This window comes from Phocoena phocoena, chromosome X (genome assembly GCF_963924675.1).
Source record: "Phocoena phocoena chromosome X, mPhoPho1.1, whole genome shotgun sequence".
NCBI lineage: Eukaryota > Metazoa > Chordata > Mammalia > Artiodactyla > Phocoenidae > Phocoena > Phocoena phocoena.
In genome coordinates, this window is record NC_089240.1 from 39,164,366 (window position 1) to 39,182,205 (window position 17,840).

Sequence of the window (17,840 nt, forward strand, 5' to 3'; positions counted from 1 at the left end):
GAGTTTAGACCCTCCCGCTGGCTTTGGTTTTTAAATGTTAGCTAATATGTATCTTCTCTGTAATGACAAGAACACACAGCAAAAGGACACTAACATGCATTTTTAAAGTTCTCTAATTCAGTTTGTAAAAACTCACATTTCGAGACAAATTTATGAAATTTCAAAACTCCAAGATAAAAGAAGAAAATCTACAAGGCTTTCAAAGTAAAACAAAAAAAATTACAAAAGAAAAGGTTACCCAGAAAGTTCAAAATCAGACTGACATCATGCAACATCAGACAGTAGAATACAATGGAGCAATGTCTTCGAAATTCTAAAGGAAAACTATTGTCAATCTTGAATTGTATGAGAACAAAAGATATTTTAAGCATACGAGAACTCGGAAAGTTTACCTCCCACACTTATAAGAGTTACTCAAGAAAATAGTTCAACCAAAAATATAAGTAATCCGAGAAAGAGCACATGACGTAAAAGAAACTGAGTTTGTTCCAGATTGGGGGTGAGGGCGAGAGGATTAGAAGGAAAGTTAAAAGAGACTTTATTACATCTTGAAGCTTGGAGAATTCTCCACTGAACGGTGATGTTTTATAAACATTTCCTTTCTGTGGCTCTAATCCCACTACTTAGGTCTACACAGGATGATGTTTCTATAGAATCACATTGTGAATTCTGTTCATTTTTCCTTTTGAAGTGTGATTATTGATATATTTGGATTTATTTTTACCATCTTTTATGCTTCCTATTTACTCTTTCTCTATGCTTCTTTCTTCTTCCTTTCCTGGCTTCATTTAGATTGCTTATTTGTATGTTTGAAATATATTTGTCCTCAGCCAATAGTAATTCATTTAGGGATTGCTCTTAAAATTTTAACATGCACGCATACTCAAAGTGTGAGGTTAATCAATATGTTTTGGAAGAATACAGGGACTTTACATTAAGAATCCAAATATTTCAGTTCTACATTTGTTTTATTGCCCCCCCCCCCCAGCTCCAGAAGACACTTAACTATTGTTTTACACAAGCAATGTTGGCTTAGATTTACCCACTGTAGTGGAGACTGTTGGTGTCCCACCCAGATCCCTTTTACTGGGCCAATATGCCTACTACCCAGCTGTATATTAACTGCTCACGGCTAACAATCACACCATTCTCTTGAGAGTTGCCCTCAGCAGGACAGTGCCTCCCTAGCCTGGAGGTTACCCACCCCAATCCCTAAGGGCAGACTGCAGCCAGTGCCTGATTGATATGGGAATACAAAAAGCTAGCTCTCTTGCCACAAGGGGACACAACTCAGTGGTGCCAGTATTAGATTTCTATTGCTGCTGTAACGAATGATCACAAACATAGTGGCTTAAAACAACACAAATTTATTATCTTACAGATGTGAAGGTAAGAAGTGCAACACGGGTCTCACTGAGCTAAAATCAAGGTGTCGGCAGGGCTGTGCTCCTTTCTGGAAGCAATAGGGTACTCTGTTTTCTTGCCTTTTCCAGCTTTCAAGAGGCCACCAGCTTTCCTTGGCTCATGGCCCCCTTCCTCAGTCTTCAAAGCCACAACAGCATCGGCCTGATCATTCTTCCATATTCACATCTTCGTCTCTCTTCTGCCTTCCTTCTCTTTTAAGAACTCTTGTGATCACATTGGGCCCACCAAGATACTCCAGAATAACCTCTTTGAGATCAGTTGATGAGCAACTTTAACTCCATCTGCAACCTTCATTCTCTTTTGCCATGTAACCTAAGGTATTCACAGGTTTGGGGGATTAGGACAGGAATATCTTTGTGGCAGTGCGGGGGCAGGGGTGGGATTATTCTGCCGGCCCCAGTGCCCTTCATGCTCCAGAGCTACTTGCAGGATCAGGCTAAGGCTAGATTCCAGCTGAACCCACATAGATGGACCTACAGGAAGTTGTGTTCTTATTCAACAGTAAACGATATTTGTCACAGTGACATATAAAACTTCATAGAATTTAATAAATTGTTACTACAAAGATATGAAAAGGAAGGCGTTATAGAGCTAAATCCACATCTATCATAATAGGAAGTACAAGCCAAGTTATTTATCATAATAGGAAGTCCAAGAAATATGGTTGCAGTAAATACCAAGAGAAACAAGTAATATAGTTGAAACTTCTGTGGGGAAAAAGCCACTAAATTGAGGAATGGTAGGACAGAGAAGTGCTCCTTTTCTTAGAAGCCTTATTTATAGTCAAATACCATTTGACTTCTTGGACTATATGTATTATTTTGACAAAAACCACTTAAAAAATAAATTCACTGAATAAAGCAGAAATAGCCCCCTAAAATAGCATGAAAACCTAATAGCATTAAAACCTATTAATTTTAATTCCTATTCCTGGTTCTAAAAAAACAATGTTTGCTTCCTATAAAGTAACATGTACTTATTGTAAAGACTTCAGATGACACAAAAATGTTGAAAATGCAACATGAAAATCCTATATACCAACCTCTCAGAGACAGCCTCTATGGGTATCTGTGTGCACTCATGCTCACCTGTGTACTTTTTTTTAAAGTGGGGTCATACTTTTTGTAACCTGATTTTATCACTAACATGTGGATCTTTCTAGATCAATTTATACAGCTCTACATTCCTCTTAATAATTGTATAGAATTCTATCATTTGAATATGCCATAAAAAGTAATAATAATTTAACAAAAATCAGGAGGCCAGAGGGTAACAGGGAAGAAGTACACTTATTTTCCTCATCTTTAATAACAGGGAGTTAGCAGATATTATCTAAAGCTGGTACCTAAGGACAGAAAAAGCATAATATTTAAAGTAATAAAGATATCTACTAGAAAAACTAAAAATATATTAGCAATCAAAAAAAAAAGGGGGAAACAGTGGATGTGCACAGAATTCCTTACCTTTCAGAGTGAACATTCAGTGTATATCAATATTATCCAAACTTGGACAATAAAAATAATATAAGTATAAATATATTAAAATATATGTATAAAGAACTTTTCATAATGGTTGTCTCATAAAAGGGGATGAGGGTGGGCACTTGTATCTTTCTGTCATCATAAATGTACCTATTATAAAAAGATATTTATAAGTGAATATAGCTATTTATAAAACAGTACATAAACTGACAATTTTTATACAAAATACACATAATATGTATTCATATATATGCAGAAAAAATTCCAAAGGCTATGTATCAAAATATGGACAATCATTATCTCTAGGTACATCACATTATCGACATTCTATATATCTTTATGCTGATGTATTTTCTATAATAAACATATTTCATTCATATTGCATTTGAAATAAGAAAATGTTAAAAATCATCTTTTTTGTGAGGGAGATTGGGGAGGGTTCTAAGAATAAAAAATAAAAATCAGTCAAAATGTCCTTACAAATTTTCTAAGCCACAAAATATCTATATTCCACATACTCAAGTTTTTATAAATCTTGCAAACAACCTTTATGCCCTCAAACATAAAAATCCCCATTTTAGACAAAGGCAGGCTATAGGCTTTTCATTCAGGCCAAGCCCCACCAAGTCATTTCTAACAGAGCTTCTGATTCACGGGGCTGCCATACTGAGAAGATTTCCTATAGGTTGACACCAACTCTAGCACAGTAAAAATATGCTTTTCACATACTCATTCACAACATCAGCTGAATACCTATGGTGAGCAAAGCATTACATAGGCTGTGTCACAAGTTATAGATTAATTAACACCGCACACGACTGCCTCAAGTAGCGTACAGCCTCGTGGGGAAACGGCACGGACACGAGGCAGAACAAGGGGCACTAACAGAGAGGAGAGAGTATGGAGAGAGTTGATAATATTTTACACTGGTATACAAATATTTTCAAACAAAGCAAAAAATACTTGGAAACGTATAGGTAAAAAATGAAGTGCTCTTTTTCACTTTTCATTCATGTTTGGACTCTGAAAGTAGTTACCTCTACAACTCATTTGCCACTAAATCATACGCCAAGTTCTCCTATAGTAGTATGTAACTTTTCATATAGGAATATTTAGTCTTTATTTGAGGGCAGACATTTTTGTGCCCCCCACTTTCCCAATGTATCACACACAGAATAGACACTATAAATATTTCGAAAATGAACAAACTGAGCCAGCTCCTAGAGCTTGCCACAGTAGCCTGCCACACTGCATCAGATGAAAGGTATCAGGCAGATATGGCACACAGAAGCGTGGCCCAGGTTCTACCTAACGTAGAATATTTTTCCCTTTTAATTCCACAGTCATGAAAAGCTAGGCAAGGCAGAAAGAGAGAAAAGCTCAAAGAAGAAAAATTAAGTATTTATAAGCAACATCACTTCATATTAAGAAAGTCTGAGTTTTATTTAGCATTTTATCTGAGGCGCTGAGAGTAAAGGAAGAAAATGAAGATCAATCCCACATTCAATTTTAAGGAGTCTTGCAAAAATGAAAGCACACAGACTATAACAATCTTGAAAGCATGAAATGCCTTATGTTTACAATACACAAAAAATACTATAGAGACTTCCTATCAAAAGGAGATAGTCTGAGTATATGCAAAGTCTTTCCAATCTGAAGATTCCAACACACGTTGTTCTGCTATTTTTCCCAATTCCAACGTAGAACTCTGGACAAAACAAACAATACAAAAAGCTTTTCTAGGCCAAGGACCCTCTGAGGGAGTGTGATATTTGCCCTGAGAAACAAGTCAACTGGCCTAGTGTTGGGACCAACATAAAATGCTACCTAAAAAGCTGAAAGCCTCAGCATTTACATCTCAAGACTTGATCAAAGAGATGATTCTCTTTAAACTACCATTTCATGATTATATAGAAAATCACTGTTCTTCAGACAATAAATTCATACTATACTACTAAGTATTTTACAGTGATTTTTACCTCTTTGTAAAGAATAATAATTAGGATTTTTTAAAATGAAAAACAAGGTTCACTCAAAGTTAGTAAAACGAATCAGTGACCCAACTATATGTACCCTCAAAATAATTAATTCTACCCAGGCTGCCAAGATAAACAAATGAATAAAAAAATTAGAAGCTTATATGCAAGGAGATATTTTTACAACTACAGACATCAAAAAAAAAGAAGAGCTTTAGACATGTAGTATTTCCCTAGAAGAGCATTTACTACAGTTATTACATAGTAAGCAAAGAATTGCAGGAAAAAAACCCTAAAAATTGGTATTAAATTTGTTTAATAACCTTAATAATTCTATTATTTGTAAATCCTTCCATAAAAGGGCATTACAGTTCTTCAATTTATTGCAAACATATCCTTAAAAAAAAAGTCAGCCCGGGCTTCCCTGGTGGCGCAGTGGTTGAGAGTCCGCCTGCCGATGCAGGGGACACGGGTTCGTGCCCCGGTCTGGGAGGATCCCACATGCCGCGGAGCGGCTGGGCCCGTGAACCATGGCCGCTGAGCCTGCGTGTCCGGAGCCTGTGCTCCGCAACGGGAGAGGCCACAGCTGTGGGAGGCCCGCGTACCGCAAAAAAAAAAAAAAAAAAAAAAAAAAAAAGTCAGCCCTACTGTTGAAGCTATAATACAAATTTTTAAATTATTGGCACTATACTAAAAAGCACGATGGAGAACATCCTATTTAAATAAAATGAGGATGATACTTCACTGGGGAATATAGCCAACAAATTTTTTTCTCTCTCCATATCTACATCCAACGGTGGTGTTTTATAGGCAAATTTTAAACAGATGCAAGTTTTTAAAAAATAATGAAAGCCATGATTTGCTTAGGAATACTATTATACACAGACCATATAGATTGTTTTATAGCAGATACCAGTCTGCCAAATTTCAGATGGCAAAATGCTAAGCAGTGAGTTTGGTACTGTCCAGCTAGTTGTTTCTTGTCATCCTGGAGAATCTGTCAATGGGTAATGCTGAGACCATCTTGTCACCACCATTTCTCTTCTCAGAGGTGACTCCACTGTGATAGAACATTCATATCCTTAAGATGCAAGGCCTAGCAAAAAGCCTCCCACAAATCCACTGGATATCACAATGTTCTGTTTGACAAATTCTGTTGCCTGAAACAAAGTTTAAAGAAAAATACTCTGAATTGTGCTACAACATGGATGAATCTTGAAAACATTACAGTAAGTGAAATAAGACAGACAAAAAAAGGACAATGTTGTTATAATTTCCACTTATATGAATAGTCAAATTCATCAAGACAGAAAGTAGAACAGAGGTTACCAAGGGCTTGGGAGAGGGGTTGATTGTGGGAATTACTGCTTAATGGTTAGAGTTTCTATTTGGGATGATGAAAAAGTTCTGGAAATGGATAGTGGTAATGGTCACACGAAAGTGTGAATGTACTTAATGTCAGTGAATTGTGCATTTAAAAATAGTTAAAATGGTAAATTTTATGTTATGTATATTTTACCACAATAAGAAAAAGAAAAGATATAAATTCTTAAAAATATTCTTAATTATTAAATCCAGAGCTAAGTATCGTTTTCAGATGTTTTCCTCAATTCAGTAAATATTCAGCAAAAATTCTTGTGTACCTACTATTGTAGGTGCCAACAACCAGACAAGATGCCAGGGCTGTCCGTTACAAACTGAAGGAGCCTAGAGCCCCCAGCCAGGCCCAGTAAACTTCCTGCTTCTGAGATAACAGGCATATGGACAGCAAAATTCTCACAGGTAAAAAGAAATCTCCCTATAAAGCTGGCATAAATGGTCCATTCAGCAAGTTTTTAACGTAGATGATTTAATAAATTCCCACAGCCTATGCACAATGATACTTATTAACAGTCAGTTCACTTAGCCAGTAAGAAAAAATGCACAGGATCAAAAAAATAACACCTTGATAAAATGTTTAACCCAAATAAAATCATGAAGATGCAATCAGACAAAGCCAGACTGTACGATACTCTGCCTAGATGTTTCAAAAATGTGTCATGAAAGACAGAAAAACAAAAACAAAAAAACAGACGAGGGGACCATCTAAGATTAAAGCAGACTTCAGAGACATGACAACCAAATGCAATATGTAATTCTTAATCGGGGGGAAAAGATGTAAAAGATATTTTGTGGAAAAATTGTAATATGAACTCTATATTAGGAAATATTATTGTATCATGTTAAGTTTGGGGGATTAATAAGGGTAATGGTAATAGTATAGGAGAATATCCGTACTCTTGGGACATATGTGCTGAAGTATTTAAGAATAAAAAGACCTGATGTCTTAAACAGTTCGGGAAAAAACAAAAAAAAGGGTAAATTTCTCACTCACTCACACACTCACACACACACACACACACATACACACACACCAGCAAATGTGGTGAAACATGAACAATTTGATGAATAGGTGAAGGGTATTTGGGTATTCACTGTTTTTGTCTTTCAACTTTTCAACCGATCTGAAATTTTTCAAAATAAAAGTTGGGGTAAGTAAAAGGACAGAATTAAAATAAAGGCAAAGGAGCATTCAATTCAATTCTAAACAGAATATAAGAAGAAAACAGGCAAAATTCACATAAAAACATGAATAAAACTAATATATATATTAATAAAATAAATATATACATCTTCAAACTATTCCACTTCAAAAAAAAGAAAAAGGTAGTTTTAGTTAACAAGTAAAAAAAAAAATGAGTGATTTAAATGGTGGCTTGATCCCAAATTTTACTTAATGCTCTAGATATGACCAGAAACACCAATTTTTTTTAAAGAAGATAATCCCTAGTCACATTTTCTACTGAGATTCATTAAAAAAAAAGGGAGCCAAAAATGTACATTGTCTTACTTCTTCTATTATATTGTTGATTTCAGGTGCTGCCTTATTTGCTCGTTTCTTAATCTGTCTTTTTGCTTTGTTTACATCTTTTTCAACTCTCTTCCAGTCGACCTGCACATAGCCACTGTGACTGGCAATCTGCAAAAATGTGATAAAAATGGTTAATTCTAAACCAACTAGGTTGCTAATACGATATATGAACATTTAGATTTCTAGCCTCAGCAAAACAGAGTGGTAATGAAACCAAATGGCAAGTGAAAGCTTTTCCTGGCAATACCTGACATGGCAATTTGGGTCACAGACATGGAGGGGATAATGAACCTTAAGGTCCCTCCCACAGACAGCGACTATAAACCCTGGTTAAAACACAAGGGCTCCAGAATTAACAAAAGGAAGCAGATTTTGAAGAGGAGGTGAAACTTGTAGGAAGAGACCAATGTAAGGTAAGTTGCCCATTTTTTTGGCTTTATCCTGAGGATAAGATGCAGTTGCAGGGTGGCTAAAAGTTCAATAGAAAACATGTCACCTTTCTGGCTTGAAGAACCAGAGGGCAGAGCCCAGGACAATAACAGCTGCCAGAAAGGACACAGCTAGAGAAGGGGAGCCCCAAATCCTATGTGTAAACTCTACCCAAGTTCTGAACCACACATTCATGGGGCATAATGAAGCACTCTGGCTAAGGCTTAAAAAATAAATAAACTGAGGGCTTCCCTGGTGGCACAGTGGTTGAGAATCCTCCTGCCGATGCAGGGGACAAGGGTTCATGCCCCGGTCTGGGAAGATCCCACATGCCGCGGAGCGGCTGGGCCCGTGAGCCATGGCCACTGAGCCTGCGCGCCTGGAGCCTGTGCTCCACAACGGGAGAGGCCACAACAGTGGGAGGCCCGCGTATCACAAAAAAAAATAAAAATAAAAATAATAAATAATAAACTGAGATTTGAGCCACTATCCACCACAGGTGAAATGGAGTTTGCAATTTGAGTCTAACCAAGTTAACTGCCTACTAGAATCAAAACATTAACAAACTTTGGAGGAATAAAACAGAATCCAGATTCTCCACGATGTAACATTCCTAATGCCCAGGGATAAAATACAAAGTTATTTGATATGATAAAACAAGAAAATGTGGCCTAGTCGCAAAAGAAAATCAACAGATGCCAACTCTGAGATGACCCAGATATTGAAATTTACAGGACTTTAAAGCAGTACTGTAACTATGCTCAATGAGGTAAAGGAAACTACAGTTGTAATCAATGAAAAGATAAGAAATCTCATCAGAGATATAGAAAATATAAAAAGAACCAAATGAAAATTCTAGAATTGGAAAATTCTAGAATTGGAAATATAAAAAGAACCAAAAAATTCCAATGAAATAAATTCACTGGATAGCCTTAACGGCAGAAGGTAGATGACAGAGTCAGTGAACCTGAAGCTAGATCACTAGAAATTACACAATCTGAAAAAAAAGACTGAAAAACTAGATGAACAAAACCTCAGAACATTATCAAAGAGCCCAACATTCATCAATCAGAGTCATGTTCAGAAGGAGAAGAAAGAATAGGAGAAAATATTTCAAAAAATAATGGCCAAAACCTTCCTGAACATGGTTAAAGACATTACTTTACAGATTCCAGAGCTCAGTGAACTCCAGGTAATGATCTAATACAATTATCAAATAACAATACTCAGATGATGTGGGGGTTGGGGGGGGTGGGGCACACAGACGTTCAATACGTCATAGCTAAATTCCCATATTCCATAACGGGAAGACAACAGTTAATACCTCAAACTGAAAGATAAAGAAATGTCCAATTCACTTGTTTAGGAAAAAGGAAATAAATACCTTAAGAATCAGCTAGTAGTTCAAACTGGTTACCTCAAGGCAGGGAAGAATGGGGAGGTAGCGAGGGAGGCAAAGAACTACCCTAATCTGTAATAAGCATTATACATGTACTTGACCCTCTGAATTATGAGCATGTACAACTCAAAAAAATAAATAAATAAATTGAAAAGATTTATATACCACTGTCTGTTTTAAGATGGCAGTGTGGTAAATATCTACTGGAAAACACCTGAGTTACTAGAAAAGCTTTAAGTTGTCAGCAAACTAATATTTATCTTTAATAAAAATATGGAAGCGAGACTAAATAATAGGTAATTAGCCTAAATGCCATTTGTTTCTTTTTTCTTCTTTGTTTCCTTCTACTGAGTTTTCAAGGTAAGTCATATTTGTGGGAAAAATTGGTTTGATGCTGACAGGTCTCATGCTCTTCTAATCAGTGACTTCAAACAATATGTGGACTAGACACGAAGTAGAAGGTGGCAACAGCAAAACGTGGGTTTGAAGGGTACATATCAAGTGGACTGAAATGGACTTCTGAAAAACTGACATGCAGAGTACACAGAAATGTATAATTCTATCTGTTAACATTTTAGGGAACTCTGCTTTGGTCCAGTACCCTTTTCCACTAAACAGAAATGACAACTGAGTTTTCAAAATAGCTATAGAATTCACTATCTTGATTCTTGATAACTATATAAATATCTTAATTCTTGGTTCTATATAAACCCAAGTCAAAAATCAGCTTAGGGCTTCCCTGGTGGCGCAGTGGTTGGGAGTCCGCCTGCCGATGCAGGGGACACGGGTTCGTGCCCCGGTCCGGGGGGATCCCACGTGCCGCGGAGCGGCTGGGCCCGTGAGCCATGGCCGCTGAGCCTGCGCGTCCGGAGCCTGTCCTCCGCAACGGGAGAGGCCACAACAGTGAGAGGCCCGCGTAACGCATAAAAAAAAAAAAAAAAAAAAAAAATCAGCTTAAATAAAATTCTCCTTTGTACAAATACTGGCATATTCATCCAAAGGACTAAATTTTGATATGAACCATATTCCTTTTTACCTCTTACCACAAGTCATAAGCAATTACCCCTAATAATACCACCCACAGAAAAAAAAATATATATATATGTATATATTTAAACTGCTTAGTAAACAACTTAAAATCTGTGCTTAACACGTATGAATCCAGTCCCTTTGTACTTCAGGTAATGACACTGGTTATTACATGATCAATGGCTTAGGTGCTGAACTCACATTTTGGTTGCTATGACCATCAATCATTTTTAAAATCTGACAGATTTCTGTATCTTTAAAATTGTTGCTAACATTCATTCCCAGAAATTTTCAATTTTAGGATTTACTATATTTGATCTTCAGGGAATGATATTTTGGGGAAAATATATGCCAAACAGACACGAATGCCAGATAATATCCTGATAAACATCCTCTAACAGCAAAGCATTTTTGAACCTTATACTTAGAGGAACATGAACAAGACTAAAACTTCAAGTCCACCTGCCTCAGAAATAGGATTATGAATGGTTTTTTAAACCCAATTTTCCACTTTCTATATTACTATGGTTCCCTAGTTTTAAAAAACATGTTAGAAATTGCTAACAGCATTTTCCCCTAGGAAGGAAAACTGGCTAGGAAACAGGAAAGAGACTTCTTGAATTTTATATATTGTGTATGAGAGTGTGTGTGAATGTTTTTTTGAATTATATTTTATTTATTTTTTTATACAGCAGGTTCTTGAGAGTGTGTGTGAATTTTAAATATATGTTTTAAATGGTCAGCATGAACAGGTTATGCTATTGATGAAATGTTTATTTTTCCAGGGAGATGCTTCAAGGAAATTAGGTAAATAACAAAAAATGAGATACCTCAAATTTTAACAGTTGTGTTTTTAATAGCTGGGATCAAACTATGCTTAAAAAACCTCAGAAGTATTTAAATTGATGCTTTTCATGACAGATGCCAGCTTTCAAAACTCATTTTAGTTTTTCCATAAACTGATGCCTAAAAGAGAAATTCCATCTTCTATTAAAATGGACAGGAGTGAAATGGCTAAACTTGACTTTCTCAGTTCCTAAGGGCTACATATGTAAGCAGAGGCAAGGACCAAAAGCTCTGACATACCTGAAGGAGAAGAAAGCCACCACCTACTGCAGTTGCTGCAAGTTTTCCAACTTTCTGGAACAAAAATCCCGCACACCTTTAATGGAAGAAATGACAAAGGATGAGAACAATCAATGATGTACTAAACTCTCTCCCTTCTACTTTTCACTGCTTTCCTAATAAAATCTTAATGTCTTCCCAGTTCTTTTGATCATGCCCCTTACCCGCTCAGAAACCCACAATGTTTCCCGTCAGTTATATAGACTAGTCAAAAGTGCATAATCTAAATTGTCTGAGATGTGCTTCAAAATAAGGGATGGAGAGAAGAAGAGGGGAATTTACAGGAAAAAGACTGGCTACTGAAACTGAATGTTGAGTACTCAGGGGTTCGTTATACTCTTCCTTCTATACTTGTATTAAGTTGAAATTCCTCATAATAAAAGTGCTTAGTTTTGTTTTGGTTTTTTTAATACACTCAAGATGTTCCACACACCTGGCCGACTCTCACTCTACCCAAACCTTCTGCTCCAACCCAGTTTCCAAATATGTCACCACTGTTGCTCAAGCTATTAACCTCTCTCTTTCTAGGGGTTTTTACCTAGCTCTACCTATCTAAAACTTTCCTACACTTTAAGGTCCAGCTGGAGTTCCACCTTCACAACTATACTTCAGCCCATATTTCTCATGGCTTCCTTATCTATTTCTATCTCTATATTAAACCTGTTTTGTCTCATCTATCCTGTAAGGATGTCAACCCATACTTCTTTTTTGATTCTCTCCTTCAGTGAGCTCATTATTCCCTTAAGTATTCCAGACCCAGTACGCAAAAGAATCTCAGATTTCCAACTCCAGCCTTCTGTACTGGGTTGAAGAGTGTCACCCCCGAAATCCATGTCCTTCCTAGAACCTCAGAATGTGACCTTATTTGGAATAAGGTCATTGTAGATGTAGTTAGTTCAGATGAGGCTATACTGGAGTTGGGTGGGCCCCAGATCCAATGTGTCATAGAGATACACAGAGGGAAGACAGCCATGTGACGACAGAGGCAGAATTGGAGTGATATGTCTACAAGTCAAGGAATGCCAGGGATTGCTGGCAACCACCAGAAGACAGGAGAGAAGCATGGAACAAATTCTCCCTGAGCCTCCAGGAAGGAACCAACCCTGTTGACACCTTTCAAATTTCTAGCCTCCAGACCTGTGAGAGAATAAGTTTCTCTCATTTTAAGCTACCTAGTTGTGGTACTTTGTTACAACAGCCTTAGGAAACTAATACACATACACCTTCATAAATGGAAAATTTACATTTCCAATTAAATGATGAGCTTCTCTTGCCACCCAGAACCACATATTCAAAATGTCCCAAAGCAAACATCTTTCCAACCAAACCAGCTGTTGCTAAGGTCCCAATTTGTAAGTGACTGCACCATTCTCTAGGCTTGTTACCTCATGCATCTCAGGCTGCCTTCTTCATTGCCTTTGGGGTCCAACTGACGGCCAATTGTATATACTCGAGTACTGCCAAAACATCATTTGATTGTCTTTTGTCTTCTTTCCATCCTCAAGGGCATCACTACCTTGCTTCCAGACCACACTAAGGACACTCTAGCTAATCTTCACACCTCCCATCTCGCCTAGCAGCCACCCATCCTGCTATCAGTTTTAATTTCTTATTATGATCAAGAACCTATAGCTACCTACAGCTAAACATAATCTCCTCAGTTTCCCATTCATGTCCTGAATTGGTCTGAATTATTAACTCGTTAAGTTAACATCTAGTAACCATTCCTCCTTAATGTATGCCACAACAGTACATCAGTTTCATACCCTAAGAAAATTCCAAAAATTTATTACACTGAATCTAAAGTCATTGCAACAAATCACCTGTATAATATTAGAGTCCTATTACACAGCTCCTGGACTGACACCTGGCTACAGTTCAAACATATGGGTCCCTCAGTAAGGGAGACAGCAACAAAGACTCAGAAAAGGGAACAGAGGAGGCAAGCAGCAGCCAGGTCTTAACAATATCCTGGGGAATGTGCTCCACAAGCATGTCTATCCTTTGCTTGACGGCATGAGCCACTAAAATGAGTCTACTAACTTCCCCTCTTCTGTCTCTAGGCTTTCCAAGCAAACTTCTGCCAATCATTGGGCTTCTCACCAAGCTTAGCCTACAAGGAGAAAGCACACAGCAATTTAATTCTATTGCTCAATTATTTTTTAGTCTCTTTTAAGGTGGGGCTTTAGGCCTTGACTCACATTAACCCATCACCCATGGCACCAAATTGTGAGCTTATTTAAGCAGAAAGCCAGGCCCTGAATTGTGGGCATCAAGGTACCACTGGCCTGTGAAAAATCATCTGAATAACCAGGGCTCTGACCAGGCATCTCTCTAACTGCAGGCTTTTTTCATAAGCAGCACTAATAAGTACACATCATGAATAAATACTGCACCTCTTTGTCACAGAATCTTCACAGTGAGTGTTTCTACCATAAAATGGCATTTATTAAAAAAAGGCATAAAAGAGTGCACCATTGTTCCAAGGTGCAAGTAAAACACAAATCAAAAAAATCATTTTATACTCAGTTTAAATATGTAAATATTTAAATTAATGTAAGATGAATTTAACTTAGAATCTAAGAAATAAATGATTACTCACAAGTTAAGCACGTACACTAACTTCAGAAATTCTCTAGGGTCATGAACATTTTCAAAATAAAGAGCCAAACTTGTTTCTGACCCTTGTTATTTGGCTAATCTTTTAGTCTAAGAATAACAGAATTATATCTACAGTAGCAATTATATAATCATGTGATCTGAAATGTTAACTGGTTAGGTTAATGCTTATTAACCTCTCCCCCTTAATGTACTCCACAGTATTATTACTGAGTAAGCAATCAGTCCTTTAATTCCAACCAAGACCCAATCTACAACTCTTCTTCAAAGTATTATCATAATCCAAATTAGAATCATCTGTATCATAATCAGTACTTTTTACTGAAAATTTTACACTGCTCTCCACAGGGCTGATAATCCTGGAGACCAGTTTTACTGCGGGAATTCTCACAGGGTTTTCCGGTTGTTAGCACTGAACAAGTAAAAATTATTTACATATAATTAAGTCTTCTATACTTTTCCCTCCTTACCCACTGTCACTGAATCAGATTCACTATGTCTGCGAAATCTGAAATGGGCGAAAATATACAAAGAATCAAAGGAAGGGTGAGGAGGGAACAGTGGAGGGTGGCGGAGGATGATCACCAAAACCCAACAGTCTCTAAGTGTTGATTACACTAATCATACCACAGAGAAAAGCCTCAAGGTACAGCTCTTCTGGGATTAACAGTGTAAAGCCACTGACTGAGCACGTAATTGGCCCAGATACAAAAGGGCAGTAGTCAGGCTCCCAATGAAATTTAACAAAAAAAGATGTTTTTCTCACCAGCCACTCACTCCACCCATTACAATCTGGGTGGCTACTGAGTATTTTTCTACCATAGGTCCGGAACTGTGGCCAAACACTCGATTCCACCAGTGGTGTCTTCTTGCATACTCAGTTAAATCCAACACTTCATAAGAGTCATCATCACTTTCATATTCTTCAAAGCAAAAAATGAAAGCAACAAATTTACAGTCAACCGAAAGTTAAAAATGCCCTGTACATTTTCATCTGTTACAACTCATTGTTACATTTGGCATACAGCTAAAAACGCCCAGATGGAAACAAAGTTTCTTATACCCAATCCCTGAGACCAGGGCCTTGAGAGTAAAGGGCCATGCATCTCCTTCTCAAAGGCCCAGAGACCGGCCTGGGTGCCGGGGCAACGTCAGTTACGCAGCAGAGGGGTCACCCCTACACCCCAAATCTCAGTAGGGACAGGTCAGAGTTTCACAGCAGGGTCTCCCCCCAATCTCAGCGGGTCAGTTCAAAGTTTCACAGCATGAAAGGTCACCCCCAAATCTCAGGTTCAGGGTCAGTGCAGGGTCCGTTTTCATCAGTGGGAGAAAGAAGGGGGGTCCTCCACTGACGGAACCGGTTAGAGGCCCGACAAGAAGAAATGATTTCAAAACCAAGACTTAAAAAAAACAACAACCAAAAAACATTACAAGACGGACAGGAACGGCCGGAGGTGAAGGTAAGGCAGGAGGTGGGGCTGTGTTGAGGGCGAGGGTCCTAGAGGGGAGAGCGAGTCTAGTCCGAAGTGGGTGCTCAAAGGGTTGCCTCAAGCAAACAGAGCCCCCAGGAACCCTGGGACAGGGGAAGAAAGACGCACCCCCGAGCCAAGGTCGAGAGCTGTGAGCCGTCTCCAAGATACTACTTCGGGCCCCGGCCGCTCACCTTGGGGAGGGGCGTTCCGGGTCGCCATGATACCGCCGGCGGCCTGTATTGAAGGTGGTCCCAACCCGCCCGCCTCTCCCCGCTACTTTAAGAACCGCTCTAGGCCCAGGTGGAAGTCTATGGTCTCTTTTTTTCCTCCTCCTCCTCCTTTTCCTCCAGGCGCGTAGTTCTGTCCCCGCCCCCTCCTCTAAGCGGAGGGCCTTCCGCGCAAGCGCAGGGCACAGGGGCGTGGGGAAGGGGAGAGGGGAGAGACAGGCTGGATACCAGCCTGCGAGGGTTTGTGGGAATTGTAGTCCGTTGCCCTCCACAAGCCTGGTTTCCCACCCTCCCCCTCTAGAATTTACAGAACCTGAATTTTGGTTATTTTGTTTTAAAGAGCCTCAGGGCTGGAGGGGAGGGGGCGTCACTTGGTGGTTAAATCGGAAACCCGCTTGCTATTTGTAACACTATACCAGAAAGAGGCTTTTAAAAAGAGATAAGAGAAACCCTGTTTCAAACCACACTTTTCAAGCAGTCAAGGGCTCAACTAACGAATGGAAAATTTTTCTAACGCGCTGCAGCTGGGAACTGGAACGTTTTCATCCTCTCCTTCTCCACGCGTTTCCTGCCAGGAACCTGAGGAGGAAGAGGGAGGCCTAAGAACTGACCTGACACGAGTTATTCAAGAGGACATAATTTTTAAGCATCATTTTTATTATTTAAATCTGACAGGAACAAGGGCAAGTTCTTCACCCAGAAGCATCACGAGATTCTGTTGAATGAAAAACCGTGTTGATTGCCAAGCAGCTAACTCAGGTTCACATAAACCAGCCCCCAAACTTGTTTTGAACTTGCATTGCACCCGCATTCGCTGTACAATTAAAACAGCCCTATCAGTATTCCTATTCCGAGAATATGGAGATGAAGGAAAAACAAGAAATTCTGGTAGAGGTTGTATTATTTAAAATACTGACTTACATAATTGCACTTGGCTTTTCAAGTCCTGGTGCTCTAAATGCAAGGGTTGATTCAAGTTCCTCACCCTGTGCCCCCCCAAAATACAATTCTAGGACTGGCTGGAGATGTTAGTCTTCAATTTGCATAAGATTACACGTTTCGGAAACAAAGTAACTTTAAGGGTCATAACTTCAGAGATCTTCACTGAAATATTTTTTCCAAGAGTTAACAGGTTTGAGTTTATACACTCCTTCCTCCCCATTGCCTACCCACTCCTAATGAGGTGCTAAAGAATAAGAGAAACGGCAAATGATGGGCCACTGAAACGGAAGAAAGGAGAAAAGAGAAATGAAAAATACAAACTGAAAGAGCAAAATTACAAATTGGAAGAGGGTTGACTGGGCCAATGACATCCAAATGACACTTTCACATACTTATAGCAATATCTGCCAAGTACAAAAAGAAGCCACTTTCCTGTCATGGAAATGGTATTTAGAATCAAACGATTATGGAGAAATGGGGAGAAAATGGAAACAAAACAGTGCTCTTAAGATAACAAAGAATAGACCTTTGTATCCAAAATGCATCCAAAACATGTCCAAAAATGAGTTAAAAGGCAATCATTTCTCTAAAGGACTTAAGGGCTGAGAAGGAACTTTTTAATGCTCTTTCCTTTTTTCTTGCGGTGATATGCCCTTGCCATTACCTCAAGGAAGTTGGTTGTATAATATACTTTTCTAGTGTGAGTTTTTTTCTTTCCCAGTATCGAAAAAGCTGTCATTTTGTTGGCTCAATGACGAGTGGTTTAATGTGTAAATTGTGTACACAGGCTTTAAAAGGTGCTTTG

The 17,840-nt window shown here is 38.4% G+C and overlaps 1 protein-coding gene across 1 annotated transcript; it reads right to left on the reverse strand.

The window, feature by feature from the left end:
- Positions 1-5,580: 5,580 nt before the first annotated feature.
- FUNDC1 (FUN14 domain containing 1) lies at positions 5,581-16,125 on the reverse strand. The gene is made up of 5 exons (XM_065901162.1): positions 16,058-16,125; positions 15,161-15,317; positions 11,737-11,812; positions 7,773-7,901; positions 5,581-6,042 (listed from the first exon to the last, which is right to left on the reverse strand). The coding sequence occupies exons 1-5, from the start codon at positions 16,083-16,085 to the stop codon at positions 5,965-5,967; spliced, it is 468 nt and encodes a 155-aa protein (XP_065757234.1). The 5' UTR covers positions 16,086-16,125; the 3' UTR covers positions 5,581-5,964.
- Positions 16,126-17,840: the final 1,715 nt, after the last annotated feature.